This window comes from Taudactylus pleione, unplaced genomic scaffold, assembly GCF_031769625.1.
Source record: "Taudactylus pleione unplaced genomic scaffold, aTauple2 ptg000637l, whole genome shotgun sequence".
NCBI lineage: Eukaryota > Metazoa > Chordata > Amphibia > Anura > Myobatrachidae > Taudactylus > Taudactylus pleione.
This window is the reverse complement of record NW_028285039.1, coordinates 2,520,596-2,539,694: the sequence shown is the minus strand read 5'-3', so window position 1 is coordinate 2,539,694 and position 19,099 is coordinate 2,520,596. Positions and strand designations below refer to the sequence as shown.

General features: G+C 42.2%; 1 protein-coding gene across 3 annotated transcripts in view; it reads right to left on the bottom strand.

The window, feature by feature from the left end:
* Nucleotides 1-6,925, bottom strand: part of TENM2 (teneurin transmembrane protein 2) — a 2,186,131-nt gene extending 2,179,206 nt beyond the window's left edge. For all 3 annotated transcript variants that reach the window (XM_088454943.1, XM_088454942.1, XM_088454944.1), the window contains exon 1: nt 6,700-6,925. In XM_088454943.1, the coding sequence (XP_088311069.1) occupies nt 6,700-6,925 (226 nt within the window). The remainder of the gene's footprint in view (nt 1-6,699) is intronic.
* Between the last annotated feature and the right edge of the window lie 12,174 nt (nt 6,926-19,099).

The following is a 19,099-nucleotide window of genomic DNA, read 5'->3' as shown; positions in this document are numbered from 1 at the left end:
TTTAAAAGCCAACCTGTGACAACAACTATGTATAATGTTTATGTCTCTTTCATAAAACTGCTCACAAATGGCCAATAGCATGGGATACTGGGTTATAAATACAGTAATGGCGCAAAAGATACACACAGCATTAAACACAAAGCACGATGAAACATAGCAGGAAAGGTCTTGGAGACAAAATAAATCTATGAAATGGAAAAGAGCACTATATAAGGCGTATTGAAACCTCAAAGAGTAAATAAAAGAATTGTTAGCTTCTTCTAATTGATCTATGATGAGCTACTGAAAAATAATCCAATATTAATTGGAGTTAAACATGACTGGAGAGATATCTTTTTAATTATCACAATCTATCATTGTACTATTTGCTTTTACATCCCACACTAAATATTTACTCCTCTTTGGGTGTAATAAGCTAGTTATTAAGTTGTGGATCCAATTTTATTTATACAATTCAATTTCCACTAGACAGTTATGGAAAAAAAAGTCAGAAACACATGTGAAAAGGCATACTAAAGCTATGTGTTTGTGCAAGTAAGTGTTTCAAATTCAATACACATGTGGTTGATATGTACTTCACATGCATTAATGCATTTACAATGTGTTGAAAATGTTAGATGTACAGAGTTTTCTTGTTACCAACCCATTCAATTCAATGTCATTTTTGGCATACTGTATGTGTTACATTTAGAAACCCTCCTCAAATTAATTGGTTATTGAAATAAATAGGAAGCTCTGTACATAAATAAAAAAAAAATAATTAAAAAGTATCAGGCAATGTGGCCTATTAAAATTCCTTAATCTGCCGAGCACCAGGCAACTTTGGCTGGTCCCCCCCCATAGAGAAAACATGCTAAACAGTCTAGGATTTCCCCCAATATCAGTCTAGGATTATCCCCACTAAAAGTCTATTATTATTATTATTGTTTATTTATATGGCGCCACAAGTGTTCCGCAGCACCATACAAGTACATAAACAAATAGATTGATTTACAGTGACTTACAAAAAAAGTCTAGGATTTTCCCCACTAACAGCCTGGGGTTTTCTACACTAAACAAGGGACAATGTGCATGGATTCTCTAGAGTGAAAACTAAGGGCCTGATTCAGAGCCGGACGCTCTGACCAGAGCGCTCGCTCTGAATCAGGGCCCTCCTCCCTGAAAATGGAGCAGCCTCATGGACGCTCGCATAGCTGTGGGTTACCGTCCACAGCTATAGCGAGTGTCCATGATGATGGTCGCGATGGTCAAGACCATCACGACCATCGGGCTTGTGACGAGACCCTGTGGTAGGGTCTCGGTGACTGCAAGCCCTGGAGTGATTTTGGCTCTATCAGAGCCAAAATCACTCCCACTGACATCACTTGTGAGGTCAGTGGGGCCGGACTCAGACGATAGGCGTTCCCATTGGAACGCCTCCGTCTAGCAGCCATGCCCCCGGCACGCCCACTAAAGGGGGCGTGCTGTCACTCACCATCGACAGCACGCCCCGTTTGGTGCGAGACCCATAACGACAGCTTGGCCGTCGTTATTCGGGTCTCGCTCATGCGCACGACGGAGCTACCTCCGTCGTGCGCATGCGCAATTTGGCACCATCAACCCACTTGCGAGCGTCCTTTGCTCGTGAATGGGTCTGAATGACCCCCTAAGTCACAGACAAGACTCTAGACATTCACCACTTGTATGTCTTCTTTTGGGCAGCTAGCTACAGTCTTCAGGCTGTTGACTTAAAAAGCACTGTCCCAGGCAAACCAAGCTCCAATATGTGTACTTGCATAATGCACAAAGCACTGTGCAATAAAAAAAAATTAATTCCAGAAGCTAGTGATATGCTCTCTATAAATAAAGACCATGCCAACATGAGGGGGCACAATAATACCTAAGGAGCAGCAGCATACTTTTTAAGTATGTACATAACCCTTATGAACAGAGATGTCTATTCATGGTAAAGTATTCATATACATATCCTAAATGTCACTCTTTAATGCTACTTAGCAAAGCTGTGCATGGAATGGTTGACACTACAACAAAGCTTATGGTGGATTTTTTTTTTCAATGAATGAAAAATACTTATAAAGAAATGCCAGTTGTTTAAATAATGACATCACATATTGATATGGGTAAAAGTAAGAAATTGACATTTATGACAACTTTCCCTGTGCCAACTTCAGCAGGGGAATATATTATGTCTGAGCTCAGAGGAAATTCCAGGACAAACTACAAGAGTGTGGCATTTCCATTAAATAAAAATATCTACCTTATTTTAACTATGAATGAACAGGACTGCTGTAGCATATACTTACTTTATTGGATACTAGCTGGGATACCCAGCATTGCCCGGGTTGAATAATGGACCTGGAAGTATATCTGCAGCCTCCTTTCTTTTACATTTTCCTCGCCTATAACCCTATTCCATTGATCCATTGACATCTGCTTGTACTTCCTCTGAGGACTCCCCATATCTTGCCTCTCTTTTACTTCTAGCAGCTGAGGAGCTGCAAACCAGACTTACTTGTTTTTTTTTGGTGGCATGGCTATTCTGAAAATTAGTCTTTGGTTGTGCTTTAACAGTGGATGGTCTTGAAAAGGACCACACTTTTGAAGGCTGAGATGTGAAAAGAGCTAAACTTAGGGCGGTATTCAATTAGTTTTGCACCCGAGATAAAGTTCCGCCTGCCTGACTTTTTGCCTACATTGCATCTTTTGGACGCGGAAACTTATCGTGCGCGTCCGTCTATTCGCCGTTTTCAATTCCGAAAATGGCGACACACAAAGTTATTAAAGGGGGAAAGTGGTGTCAGAATCGGGGAAATCAGCCTGAACCCCCCAAAAAGAGTCAGAAACATTGGGGATCAATGAAGTAGTGCCCGATTAGTCCTAGTTAAACTGTTTGGGGTACTTAAGCTGGTACAATTGCCTCTAATTAGTGTCTTTGCACAAGTGGTGAAGAATGGCATTAAGCAGTTTTCTTGGGAGAAAATTGCTAGTCCAGTCAAATTTGGGGTGCTTGAAAATGGGTGCTAGCATATTTTAAAGTTGCTAAAGTGAACTTTTAAAAAACGTGAAAAACGCACCTGTTGCAAATCCCAAAAACACCTTAACCATACTTGCAGACCCCCAAGAAGTTTATTTCGCTACATTTTATGCTTGTACCCGAACTTTGTACTTATTTGCCCCCAAAATGAAAGTACTTTTTTGGGGTGTTCCTCACTTTTTTTTTAGGGATTTTTTGATGCAGTTATCCTTTGGAGGGCTGTCCCAAGGGTTCTGAGTGTTTTCCCCACCTTTGCACCCCAAAATAAAAAAAAATCACTTATTTTCTCCTCCTATTCCGAAGCAAATCTTTTTCGCTTATTATATTGCATTGACTTTCCATGCACGCGAAAAGTATTTGGAATTGAATGCGGAGATAAGTTTCCGACTGGCGAAAAGTCGCAATCCGCAATACTTTTTCATGGATCTTGGCTTTTCACTTCTAACCCTTAGTTTGAATGTGATACTAAAGGAGGAAAGCTTTGACAAGGCTCATAGAACTCATTCACACCTGGATGACAATGCAATTAAGGAGAAAATGACAGTGCAGATGGTTGTAGTCAATGACTTTTTGGAATGGGGTATATCAGGAACAGAGTGACTTACAGGACAGGAATCAGTATAACTTCCCAACTTACTGTGGTTTCAGAAATCACTGCAGAATAGAAATCATTGCAGAACAGAAATCATTGTCTAGCAGAAATCTTTGCCAACCAACATTGGAGACCATGATATATTAAAATGTGCTTGGAGGAAAATAGTAACTGTCAGTGCAGGTGCAGTATGACAGTTGATCCTCTTACTCACTGCTCTTCGGTTAGAGCTCTGCCTGCCCCCATTGGTACATATCAGCCTGTGACTTCAGATCAATGCAGTTTTAGGTATTGGAATACATACTGAGCGAACTTGCTTTAATCAAAATTTCAAAAAATAAACTCTGTATTTATGACATTTGTAGTTTTGTGCATATCTAATGTCTATGCAGAGCTGCAGACATGTTCTTTTTATTATGACTGCACCTACAATTGATAGAAAGTAATTGTCTGTCCATCAGCACTGCAGTATATCACTTTAAATAAAGACATAAAGTCTGTGTGATGTTAGGATAATATATGCCGTAAAAAGACAATAGTAGTAAAATCCTAAATAAACACAGAGCCAAAGTGAATAAATTTATTTGCAGCTAGTCTTGTAGAAAGTTCTTTCAACTTAAGAAAGTATTTAATGAAACAAAAAATAGGCATATTTAAAAATAAGGTTTATTGGCTCTTTTAATCCTCTGTATTATCCTAGTGATACAGTAATTTATTGGTCTAAACTTCAAATTGTAGTAAAACCACAATCAAAAGCACACAGCTGGATTAATTACATCTTACTTCAATTTACAAAGAAAAGCTGAATCAAATAAAATGACTCTTATAAATGCTAGATTCCACTTTAAATAATATTTTACTACCAAGTGACTAATGACAAGCTGGGCAGAAGCAAAATAAGTAAAATAGATAGCATCTCAACGACTTCTAATAAAACGTCTGGGCACACTTCTGAAAGGATGGGACATTAAGATACATTTTTTAACACTTACTGTTTTTTATGTTAGCTTTTTCATAATTTAAAAGTACTGTATGAGGATTCATGCATGGGGCAGGGACAGTGAACATATAACAGCTTAATTGCTATGTTTTGAAATCTTTTTGTCCTCTATTGGATCTACTTAGGGTAGTGTCCTAACATTGTGAGAGGTGAATTCAAATGTCTATAGTTGAGTAATAGTATAATATTTGTTACTTTCAAACTGAGCTGCACTTTTTGATGATTAGTGAACTTCTTAGCTTATAAGAAATACATAATATAATAAGTTAAAGACACTGACAAGGAAGGAAAGAGTGTAAGAAATAAATAGGAAAAGGGCATCCTATAGACATTTCATCAACTTAAACATCATGTACAGTACCAGTACTAGGGGTAAATTTACTAAAGTGAGAGTTTTTAGAAGAGGTGATGTTGCCCATAGCAACCATCAGATTCTACTTAACATTTAACTAGCGCCTTCTAGAATATAATAGCTAGAATCTGATTGGTTTTTATGGGCAACATCTCTACTTCTAAAAACTCTCACTTTAGTAAATTTACCCCCTAGAATGACTGCATTTTTTTTTCAAACTAAATTTTCTCTTTGGAACAGTTTCAGTGGTTCAGTGAGTAAATGTAATTATACTTGACATTTATTTACACTGTGGGGATATACATTTGGTTATTTAATACTTATATTTTGTATTGAATCAATGTTTTGCAATATAATAAATGTAGCCATATAGTATTTAGTTATTTAAATAAACTGTGAATTTATTGACAGTACATTAGTATTTAGTGTAAAATAATCAGTAATGAAGCTAGAACTAGTAGAAATGGCACACAAAGCAGTGTGTTTAAATATACAAGGCGCACTGACTGGCCATCGGTATTAATTGGATGGCAGATTACATTGTGGAAAGTGTTATACACAATTGTCTACCTGTTTTTCTTGATTCTACTAGTGATCAATCCCAATCCTTTTCCTGTTATTAAAATAGTTGTAAAGTATACCCGTCATGCATGTTTTGAAAAAATTAACATTAACAGTTGTCATTACAGCTTAAGTAAAAGCCTAATTGCAATGTACATGTATTTATACACTTAGCATTATTGAGAAAAAAAGATCTAAAAAATGCCTTAGGCATTATTGAAATTAGCTGTTAGTGTGGGTAAAAATGTATGTGAAACTGGGGTCTCATGTGATCATACAGAGACAACTTATTGAATGTTAGGAGTTTGGTGATGTCATAGGACATTTCTCAGGGGTGCAATAAGCATATTCCTGCCAGTATATTGGTTGTTCATTCTCTCATTAATACTCATGAATATTCATAGCTACCCAGACGATGGTTAGCTTCATGCTGGAACGTAAAATGGTGAATATAGAAAAAACTGTAAAGCTGTTAAATATGGTAAATGTAAACATAAATTTAGTCCAGGTATACATGTATGTGCTGATGCATGCAAGAGATAGGCACAGAACATTTTAAACCAAAAGCTGGTCCCAGCTGTAATCTAATAGTATATTTTACATACATTATATTTTTCTTTTATTAAATAATATTTTTTAAATTAAGAGCATAATATTTTTAAAGTTCTACTTATCTAGTAAAAAAAAATTATAATCCAAGAAATAAAATAATATAAAAATACCAATTATCTAAGGGTTAATCAAACTGGCAATTTAATGAAAATAAACCTGATCCTTTTTGGAATCTATAACTATACAAGTTGTTTTATGATCAAATCATGGCATTTCCATTTTGAAACTCGAATACACTTTTGCAGATTGTTTGAGAATGCTTTAGCAATGTCTACATGTGTCGAATGCAGGACTGACATTTTGTTTGTTGACAAGTTTTATTGTCACTAATCCCTCTGAAAGCAAACAATTTGTATCAGAAAAAAACACTTATTTACTCAGAAGAAACTGTTGAACTAAAAGTATCCCTGAAGCAGTACCGTCTGTGAGCTGACTGTAACATGGAATGTAGCAGTAACAGTTTTTCCTCAAAATTTGTTACATCCACTTAAGAAAAGAGTAATAAGCTGGTGGAAAGGTCAGGAACCTACAAAATAACACAGCCATACCTTGCCTTGGAAATTCATCAGATTCTCTGTGAACTAGGTCAGAGACACGATTCCCATAATGCATTCTGTTTTCATGATCATAAGCCTTTAATGTTTCACTGGAGCTGTACGACTTCTGAGTAGGCACTCTGCAGTTTTCACTATCCAATGAAGAGCTGGTATATCGACATTCTTTGCCACACCGACCTCTCGTCAAAGATCTGTGTCTTCGAACTCTTATATCCATTTTATCCGTAGTAGCTGTCTCAGATGAATAGATTGTGAAATAATTCCTTGAATACAGTCCTCAGCCTAAAATTAAAGAGATGAACATATCGTTAAAAAATCCTAGGTACTAATGCACCACAAAGTATTAACTACATAGTGGGTTATTTTGCCCTTTCAAATAAATTATTGAGTGCCCTGGTATACACATGGAGATATGTTCACTATAATCAATGTCCATCTTCACAAAATATATTTTGACATGGACTCTTCAATTAATCTTTAGCCATAGTACTTTAACTGCATTAACTTTGTATTGTATTTTTAGAAGCATGTCTTGACTTTAATAACATTGAGAAGTTCTATAAGCATCTATGGTGGTGGTACACATGTACATTTAAGTTATATATATCTTCCTAGTAATTGGCATGCAAAGGCTAAGGACAAGGGGTGTGTGACCCCCCCTACTCTTGGAAGATAGACTACCCCCCTGGGACAGAGACTACCCATCCCCCCAGGAAATAGACTACCCCTCCAGAGATAGACTACCTGCTTCCCCTAGAACATACATTACCCATTCCCCCAGCCCATCCCCAGGATATACTGTACACTAGCACATTCCCACAGAACATAAACTATCTGCTTCCCCTCCAGGACATAGACTATGCACCTCCCCCCAAAACATAGACTAACCTCAAGGACATATATTACTCATGTAGGCAGCTGCTGTTATCTCCTCCCTACATTTTAGCTGGCTCCAAAGGAATAGGTAGTATTGTTTTGAATCCAAGATGGCCAATGTGAAACTGCTCTATTTGAATACAGCAGCTTCACATCGGATAGTTTGGAAAACAGAGGGTGACTCTCGGAAAGAATGCCGGCCCCGTCCAAATGGCCTTAGCCTTTCAATCAGGCTGCGACTGGAGCAATCTCACAGTAGAAGATTGGTACAGGCGCAGTACAGATCTTGTACTACTTTAACTACAAGAGTAGTACACAAACCATAAGGTTTGCATGCTACTCTGAATCAGGCTGAATGGGCTGTGCAAAATACAGGAAAATACTACAGACCAGGGCCGGACTGGCCGTCTGCCAGTTCTGGCAAATGCCAGAAGGGCCGATGCCAAGATGGGCCAGTCCGGCTGCTGAAATGCCCGGCCGTCACATATCTCCCTGCCTGAACCACTTGTGATAAAATAACATAGAAGAATCCCTCCCAAAATGGAAGCCAGAGGGAGAGGTAGGCTCTAGTGTCTGCTCAGCAGGAGGCCGAGCTATTGCTGCTCATCACAGGTGGATACCGCCCCTCCCACGATCACAACAGCCTGTGCCTCCTCTCCCGTGAACACAATAGCCCCTCTCTCCTGGCGGGTGCCCCCCTCCCGTGGTCACAACAGCCCCTCCCCCCCACAGGTGCCCCCCTCCCATGATCACAACAGCCCTTCTCTCCGTGGGTGCCCCCCCCACGATAACAGGAGCACCCCCCACCTGATGATCACAGCAGCACCAACCTGCAGGTAGGAACCCTCTTGCAGTGCTCAGTTTTGTATGTATGTAAATATATATATGTATGTATATATTAGGGGTGTGCACCGGCCACTTTTCGTGTTTTGTGTTTTGGTTTTGGATCTGGATCTTTCTTCGTGTTTTGGATCTGGATTGGTTTTGCCAAAACCACCCTTCCGTGTTTTGGGTTCTGGGTTTTGTGTTTTGGATCTGTATTTTTTTTAAAAAAAGCATAAAAACAGCTAAAATCACAGAATTTGTTGGTTTCTCTGCTCCTATGCTATTATTAACCTCAATAACCTTAATTTCCACTCATTTCCAGTCTATTCTGAACACCTCACACCTCACAATAGTGTTTTCATGTCCAAAAGGTTGCACCGAGGTAGCTGGATGACTATGCTAAGCGACACGAGTGGGCGGCACAAACACGTGACCCATCTAGGAGTGACACTGCAGTGGCAGACAGGATGGCAGTTAGAAAAACTAGGCCCCAAACTGTACATAATGCAAAGAAAAAAAAGAAGTGCAAGATGGAATTGTCCTTGGGCCCTCCCACCCACCCTTATGTTGTATAAACAGGACATGCACACTTTAACAAATCAATCATTTCAGCGCCAGGGTCTGCCACACAACTGTGGCTGAAATGATTGGTTCATTTGGGCCCCCACAAAACAAGCTGGCAATTAATGTGTCCCTGCACAAACTGGCTCTACGGAGGCAAGATGTCATCCTCATCCTCCTCATCCACCGATTCCTCACCCTCTTCAGTATGTACATCCTCATCCTCACAAAGTATTAACTCGTCCCCACTTGAATCCACCACCACAGGTCCCTCTGTACCTTCTGGAGGCTGGTCTCCCTGGAAGAGCTGATAATTCATTTTGATGAACATCATCTTCTCCACATTCTGTGGAAGCAACCTCCTACGCCTTTCGCTGACAAGGTTCCCGGCTGCACTAAACACTCTTTCGGAGTACACACTGGAGGGGGGGCAACTCAGGTAAAATAGAGCCAGCTTGTACAGGGGCCTCCAAATTGCCTCTTTTTCCTGCCAGTACAGGTATGGACTGTCTGACATGCCTACTTAGATGCTGTCACCGATGTAATCCTCCACCATTCTGTCAATGGTGACAGTATCATATGCAGTGACAGTAGACATGTCAGAAATTGTTGCCAGGTCCTTCAGTCCAGACCAGATGTCCAAACTTGGTCCTGCCTGCCCTGCATCACCGCCAGCGGGTTGCTTAGGATACCTAAGTTTTTTCCTGGCAGCCCCAGTTGCGGGAGAAAATGAAGAAGGAGCCGTTGACGTGTCACGTTCCGCTTCAGCTGACAGTGTGTTCACCAGCAGGTCTTTGCACCTCTGCAGGCTTGTGTCGGCCGGAAAGAGAGACACCACATAGGCTTTAAACCTAGGATCAAGCACGGTGGCCAAAATGCAGTGGTCTGATTTCAACAGATTGACCACCCTGGAATCCTGGCAAAGCGAATGAAGGGCTTCATCCACAAGTCCCACATGCCGAGCGGAATCGCTCCGTCTTAGCTCCTCCTTCACTTTCTCCAGCTGCTTCTGCAAAAGCCTGATGAGGGGAATGACCTGACTCAAGCTGGCTGTGTCTGAACTGACTTCACGTGTGGCAAGTTCGAAGGGCTGGAGAACCTTGCACAACACGGAAATCATTCTCCACTGCGCTGGAGTCAGGTGCATACCCCCTCCTTTGCCTATGTCATAGGTGGATGTATAGGCTTGTATGGCCTTTTGCTGCTCCTCGATCCTCTGAAGCATATAGAGGGTTGAGTTCCACCGCGTCACAACCTCTTGCTTCAGGTGATGGCGGGGCAGGTTCAAGAGTGTTTGCTGGCGCTCCAGTCTTCGGCACGCAGTCGCTGAATGGCGAAAGTGGCCAGAAATTTTTCGGGCCACCCAAAGCGTCTCCTGCACGCCCCTGTCGCTTTTCAGAAAATTCTGCACCACCAAGTTTATTGTGTGAGCAAAACATGGGACGTGCTGGAATTTGCCCAGATGTAATGCCCGCACAATATTGGTGGCGTTGTCAGATATCACAAATCCCCAGGAGAGTCTAAGTGGGGTAAGCCACTGGGCGATGATTTCCCTCAGTTTCTCTAAGAGGTTGTCGGCGGTGTGCCTCTTACTGAAACCGGTGATACACAGCGTAGCCTGCCTTGTAACGAGCTGGCGTTTCTGAGATGCTGCTACTGGTGACGCTGCTGCTGTTGCTGCGTAAGGTGATACATCTACCCAGTGGGCTGTCACAGTCATATAGTCCTTAGTCTGCCCTGTTCCACTTGTCCACATGTCCGTGGTTAAGTGGACATTGTGTACAACGGCATTTTTCAGGACACTGAGGACACTTTTTCTGACGTTTCTGTACAGTCTCGGTATCACCTGCCTAGTGAAGTGGAATCTAGACGGGATTTGGAACCGGGGACACACTACCTCCATCAATTGTCTAAATCCCACTGCACTAATGGCGGATACCGGACGCACGTCTAACACCAACATAGCAGTCAAGGCCTCAGTTATACGTTTTGCTTCAGGATGACTGCTGTCGTACTTCATCCTCCTCGCTAAGGACTGTTGGAGGGTCAATTGTTTAGTAAAAGTAGTGGTGTTCCTACTTCCTCTCTGGGATGATGAACGACTCCCAGCAGCAGCAACAGCAGCAGCGGCAGCAGTAGGCGTAGCAATGCAGGATCCTCCAGAGGAATCCCGGATAGGAGAGTCAGTCATGCCAGTGACATGGCCTGCAGGACTACTTCCGATCCTGACTAAGGAGGAAATTGACAAGGAGGGAGTTGACGGTGTGGTTTGCAGGCGCTTGGATACAACAGGACAACGGGATTTAGGTGTCCCTGGACTGCTTACGGTCTTAGCCAAAGTTTCTGAACTTGACAGTAACTTTTTATGAACGCGCTGCAGGTGCCGTATAAGGGAGGATGTTCCTAGGTGGTTGACGTCCCTACCCCTACTTATTTCACCTTTACATATGGTACATATGGCAAGACAGTTGTTGTCCGGATTTGGATAGAAATATTGCCAGACCAAAGAGGTGGAATGTTTGGTCTTCTGCCCAGGCATGACCGTGATGGGCTTTTTCATCCCACGGACAACAACTGTCTCCCCCGGAGCCTGATTTAAACAAACCACATCACCATCAGAATCCTCCTCGCCAACTTCCTCCTCAGCGCCAGCTACACCAGTATCCTCATCCTGTTGTACTTCAACAGTGACATCTTCAATTTGCATATCAGCAAGTGGACTGTGGGTGCTCCTTTCAGCACTTGCAGGGGGCGTGCAAATGGTGGAAAGAGCCACCTCTTCCCGTCCAGTGCTGGGAAGGTCAGGCATCGCAACCACCACCACACTTGGACTCTCCTTGGGGATTTGTGATATCTTCTTAGAAAGCACAGTTCTTCGCTGTGCTTTTGCCAGCTTAACTCTTTTGATTTTTTTAGTGGGAGGCGGGCTTCCATCGTCATGTGAAGCTGAACCACTAGTCATGAACATACTAGGGATCGACCTTAGCCGTTCCTTGCCACTCCGTGTCGTAAATGGCATATTGGCAAGTTTACGTTTCTCTTCAGCTGATTTAAATGTCTTTTTCAAGGTCATTTTCCTGAACTTTGCCATTTGGGATTGTATGTGCCCTCTACTATGACATTGGGCATCGGCCTTGGCAGACGACGTTGATGGCATGTTATCGTCTATGTCATGACTAGTGGCAGCAGCTTCAGCACTAGGAGGAAGTGGTTCTTGATCTTTCTCTATTTTATTTTTATCGGAGAAAGTTTGGTCCTCCATTTATGTTATATCGATTTGATATATACGTGCGGCTAAACACAGAAAATAATTTTTTTTTTGGTTTAGACTGGAGTGTACTTTGGGGGTTACAGCACCCTTTAACGGTCAAGCCAGCCGGCCCTTTACTTATGACACAGGCGCACGCTTGGCACTACTTTGTTGATGCACGTGCGGCTACTGCGCACACAATTCACAAACACAGAAAATAATTTTTTTTTGGTTTGGACTGGAGTGTACTTTCGGGGGTTACAGCACCCTTTAACGGTCAAGCCAGCCGTCCCTTTACTTATGACACAGGCGCACGCTTGGCACTACTTTGTTGATGCACGTGCGGCTTCTGCGCACACAATTCACAAACACAGAAAATAATTTTTTTTTTGGTTTGGACTGGAGTGTACTTTGGGGGTTACAGCACCCTTTAACAGTCAAGCCAGCCGGCCCTTTACTTATGACACAGGCGCACGCTTGGCACTACTTTGTTGATGCACGTGCGGCTACTGCGCACACAATTCACAAACACAGAAAATAATTTTTTTTTGGTTTGGACTGGAGTGTACTTTCGGGGGTTACAGCACCCTTTAACGGTCAAGCCAGCTGGCTCTTTACTTATGACACAGGCGCACGCTTGGCACTACTTTGTTGATGCACGTGCGGCTACTGCGCACACAATTCACAAACACAGAAAATATTTTTTTTTTTGGTTTGGACTGGAGTGTACTTTGGGGGTTACAGCACCCTTTAACGGTCAAGCCAGCCGGCCCTTTACTTATGACACAGGCGCACGCTTGGCACTACTTTGTTGATGCACGTGCGGCTACTGCGCACACAATTCACAAACACAGAAAATAATTTTTTTTTTGGTTTGGACTGGAGTGTACTTTCGGGGGTTACAGCACCCTTAATGGTCAAGCCAGCCGGCCCTTTACTTATGACACAGGCGCACGCTTGGCACTACTTTGTTGATGCACGTGCGGCTACTGCGCACACAATTCACAAACACAGAAAATAATTTTTTTTTTGGTTTGGACTGGAGTGTACTTTGGGGGTTACAGCACCCTTAACGGTCAAGCCAGCCGGCCCTTTACTTATGACACAGGCGCACGCTTGGCACTACTTTGTTGATGCACGTGCGGCTACTGCGCACACAATTCACAAACACAGAAAATAATTTTTTTTTGGTTTGGACTGGAGTGTACTTTCGGGGGTTACAGCACCCTTAACGGTCAAGCCAGCCGGCCCTTTACTTATGACACAGGCGCACGCTTGGCACTACTTTGTTGATGCACGTGCGGCTACTGCGCACACAATTCACAAACACAGAAAATAATTTTTTTTTTGGTTTGGACTGGAGTGTACTTTGGGGGTTACAGCACCCTTTAACGGTCAAGCCAGCCGGCCCTTTACTTATGACACAGGCGCACACTTGGCACTACTTTGTTGATGCACGTGCGGCTACTGCGCACACAATTCACAAACACAGAAAATAATTTTTTTTTTGGTTTGGACTGGAGTGTACTTTCGGGGGTTACAGCACCCTTAACGGTCAAGCCAGCCGGCCCTTTACTTATGACACAGGCGCACGCTTGGCACTACTTTGTTGATGCACGTGCGGCTACTGCGCACACAATTCACAAACACAGAAAATTATTTTTTTTTGGTTTGGACTGGAGTGTACTTTCGGGGGTTACAGCACCCTTAACGGTCAAGCCAGCCGGCCCTTTACTTATGACACAGGCGCACGCTTGGCACTACTTTGTTGATGCACGTGCGGCTACTGCGCACACAATTCACAAACACAGAAAATAATTTTTTTTTTGGTTTGGACTGGAGTGTACTTTGGGGGTTACAGCACCCTTTAACGGTCAAGCCAGCCGGCCCTTTACTTATGACACAGGCGCACGCTTGGCACTACTTTGTTGATGCACGTGCGGCTACTGCGCACACAATTCACAAACACAGAAAATAATTTTTTTTTTGGTTTGGACTGGAGTGTACTTTCGGGGGTTACAGCACCCTTAACGGTCAAGCCAGCCGGCCCTTTACTTAATACACAGGCGCACGCTTGGCACTACTTTGTTGATGCACGTGCGGCTACTGCGCACACAATTCACAAACACAGAAAATAATTTTTTTAGCACTTGGGGGGAGCACCCCTGATGGACAGAGCACCCCCTGGACAACACTACAGCACTCCTTTAGGACTGGGACACTGCACAGGACTTTGGAGTGGACACAGCCCCTATGGAGAACTGACTGCACAACACAGTCCAGCCAGCCCCTATGGACTTTGAAGTAGTGGACACAGCCCCTATTAACAACAGCAGCACAGCACAACACAGCCAGCCCCTATGGACTTTGAAGTAGTGGACAACAGCAGCACTACACTACACTACACTACACAGCCCTAACTCCCACCCTCCCTCTTCACTGTCCACAGCCGAGTGAGAAAATGGCGCCGACGCGGGTACCTTATATAGGATCCAAAACCCGCGAGACTCGGAAGGCGGGATGATGACGTTTTGCCTCGATTTCAGATCCGAGTCAGGCGGGAAAAGTCGAGCCTGACTCGGATCAGACTCGGATCGGGGGGGCTCGGGGGGGTTCGGATTTCAGAAATCCGAACCCGCTCACCCCTAGTATATATATATATATATATATAAATATAGAAAATGTATTTGTGTGTGTATAAATGTGTGTGTATATATACACATATACACATATATATATATATATATATATATATATACATACGTGTATGTGTGTGTGTGTATATATATATGTGTGTGTATATTATATTGATGGTACTCACTCAGGCCCCTTTTTAAGCTGGACAGAGTGGCCCCAAGGGGCCTGAATGAATACCATCCATATAATATTTTTTTGCGGTAAAGATAACAATGTTGGTACAAATTTTACGGATTTTCTATTTTTTCTATTTATTTTTTCTATTTATTTTTTATTTTTCTACTTATATATATATTTCTAAAAATGAAGCAGAAAAAGGGGGTGCCACATAGTGCATTAAAAGATAAAAATATGTTTTATTTAACATTCACATCTGACTGCAAAGTGCACTCGTACCAACACTGGTGGTTCATCCTCTTCAGGTATTACAGCATGAACCAAAGACCTCTGGCAAACAGCAGGTTTGAGTAGTCCTTGTCTCCAGTAACATTTGATTTCTGGGAAAATCTTCCATCTATATGAACTGACTGGACTTTGTATAAATGTTTATATTGATGTATTCTAATTAACGCACTAACAAACTACATTATATATATATGTATATATATATATATGTAATGGACGATCGGAGGCACTCGGCAGGACTGAACAACTACTCACAAATGAAGCCAGACGGCGCCGGTTTTTTTTTTTCACGTTTCAGCAGACTTGCTGCTTTTATCAAGACATAAAGATACTGAAAACAGATACATACATATATAGACTTACTCCGTGTCCATCACCTCCACGGCATCCCCCACTGCTGCGTCGAGCAATGACGTCACCACTTGGGACACACCAACGCTCGCGCGTCAAGATGGGGCATGGTCAAACACCCGTGCCATCACCATGACTACACAAATACAACAAACAATGATACATATGAAGATAAGGATAAAGGAGTGTGCGTGATAGCACCTAAACTTATGGGCTGAGCAAACTAAAACATGCTCATGCTACAGACATACCCTTAGATAATGTCCCAATAAGTACAATCTCAAAACCCAAATGGGGGTAAATGCATGATGATATGAGGATTAGTCTAGAAATACTGAATTTAACCCATTACTGTGGATCGCCTGCAAATGAAAACCTGTGGTACAACTGCCTGCTAAACTGTCAGATGCTGTAATGGCAAACATAAATGTAAGGAACAAAGAAGGGAGGTATTTAGAGGTAACAATTAAAAGATAGGTTCTCGTTAAGGCCCATAGGATGCAAAGTCTGTAGTGTATAGATCCATTTCGCCTCCCTCTGCAACAACAAACGACCTCTGTCACCTTCCCTGTTGCTAGGGGGTATCCAATCTATCATCTTATATTTTAGGCTTGAGAGATTATGTTGCTGTTCTCGAAAATGACATGCAACTGGCTGGTCACAACCCTTACCCTCCAGCGCAGCCCTAATGCTGGACCGGTGTAGCGCCATCCTCTCTTTAAACTGACGAGTGGTTTTTCCAATGTACAACTTGCAACATGGACATCTTATGTATTACACTACATATTTACTTGAGCACATTAGTGCATGCTTGATAAAGAATTTTTTTCCAGATCGGGGATGTAAAAATGAGTCTCCTGTTTCGAGGAAGCCACAAGTAGTGCATCCTGTGCATTTAAAATTACCTGGCTTGCGTGTCAAAAAATTATGGGATTTATTTTCAGAAAATTGACTGATATCATTGTGGACTATAATGTCCCTGATATTTCTCCCTCGCTTGAAAGATGGCAAAATAGAAGATCCGCACAAGGCTGGCATTTGTTTGTCTGTAGAAACTATAGGCCACATGGCCTTAGCAGTTTGCATCAAATCATGGCTACCTTTAGAATATGTTTGTGTCCAAACCACAGCTGGTGAAAGAGCATCTTTGCGGCTCACCGCCAATGCACGGTTTCTGGCTCTAGTTAGGATTTTGTGAATCTGTAGTGATCCGCAAGATGCACAATTACAAATTTAGAACATGATGATGAAGTTCCTTCAACGTGGATATCATCACAAAATCCTAACTAGAGCCAGAGACCGTGCATTGGCGCTGAGCCGCAAAGATGCTCTTTCACCAGCTGTACCAAAGATATTAGAGAACCAAGTGGTTTGGACACAAACATATTCTAAAGGTAGCCATGATTTGATGCGAACTGCTAATGCCATGTGGCCTATAGTTTCTACAGACAAACAAATGCCAGCCTTGTGCGGGTCTTCTATTTTGCCATCTTTCAAGCGAGGGAGAAATATCAGGGACATTATAGTCCACAATGATATCAGTCAATTTTCTGCAAATAAATCCAATAATTTTTTGACACGCAAGCCAGGTAATTTTAAATGCACAGGATGCACTACTTGTGGCTTCCTCAAAACAGGAGACTCATTTTTACATCCCCGATCTGGAAAAAAATTCTTTATCAAGCACGCACTAACGTGCTCAAGTAAATATGTAGTGTATTACATCAGATGTCCATATAGCAAATTGTACATTGGAAAATCCACTCGTCAGTTTAAAGAGAGGATGGCGCTACACCGGTCCAGCATTAGGGCTGCGCTGGAGGGTAAGGGTTGTGACCAGCCAGTTGCATGTCAATTTCGAGAACAGCAACATAATCTCTCAAGCCGAAGATATAAGATGATAGATTGGATACCCCCTAGCAACAGGGGAGGTGACAGAGGTCGTTTGTTGTTGCAGAGGGAGGCGAAATGGATCTATACACTACAGACTGTATATCCTATGGGCCTTAACGAGAACCTATCTTTTAATTGTTACCTCTAAATACCTCCCTTCTTTGTTCCTTACATTTATGTTTGCCATTACAGCATCTGACAGTTTAGCAGGCAGTTGTACCACAGGTTTTCATTTGCAGGTGATCCACAGTAATGGGTTAAATTCAGTATTTCTAGACTAATCCTCATATCATCATGCATTTACCCCATTTGGGTTTTGAGATTGTTCTTATTGGGACATTATCTAAGGGTATGTCTGTAGCATGAGCATGTTTTAGTTTGCTCAGCCCATAAGTTTAGGTGCTATCACGCACACTCCTTTATCCTTATCTTCATGTGTATCATTGTTTGTTGTATTTGTGTAGTCATGGTGATGGCACAGGTGTTTGACCACGCCCCCTCTTGACGCGCGAGCGTTGGTGTGTCCCAAGTGGTGATGTCATTGCGCGACGCAGCGGCGGGGGATGCCGTGGAGGTGATGGACACGGAGTAAGTCTATATATGTATGTATCTGTTTTCAGTATCTTTATGTCTTGATAAAAGCAGCAAGTCTGCTGAAACGTTGACCCATACACCGGCTCCGTCTGGCTTCATTTGTGAGTAGTTGTTCAGTCCTGCCGAGTGCCTCCAATCGTCCATTACATACATTACCTCCTTGGATGTGCACCCAGGCAAGTTGTCTCTATATATTTGAGTGCCGGATGTCTTTCTATTTATGTATATATATATATATATATATATATATATATATTTTTTTTTTTTTTATTCATCTTGATATTGTTTTACATTTTTTCTATTATATTTTCTTATTGTAAATTTGTTTATTTTTCCACAATTTGTTATTAGTATTATAGTTTGTTTATTTGTTTATTTTTTTATCTATATGTGTTTTTGTATAAATAATGGTTTCTACATATGGTATTACGGTGGGTGTGCCCCTTCCCTTTGAGCCAATTTGATTAGCCTTTTAATTATCATTTGTAATGGTTAGACACCTATTTTTAATGTTGCAACTGTGTGAATTGCGATTTGGTTCCCACTATGGTGGATGCTTGGCCTTTGTGTTACATATATTCTTTATATTGTCTATTCTATTGCTGGTATGATGGGCTCCAGAGTTATGTATATAATTCTCTGTTGCATTGGTTGCCTAGCAACAGTGACTTCCGGTGTCTCCGCCGAGATCGTGTAGCATCGATTGCCTAGCAATAGTTACTTCCGGCGTCTCTGCTGAGGTTGTGCAGTATTACAGCAGTTGTGGGGTGTCCCTGGCTCTAGCATTATGTCGCTAGTCTGTTGCCATGGCAATGTCCTGCTTTGTTTTCTTAGCTAGGTCTGCCTTGCCATGCATTCCACACTGTGGAACGCATTGCTCTTCCAAGTGGCGGAGCTGAGGCTTTCAACCCCTTTATTTTGCTGCAGGCTTGTCTCTTT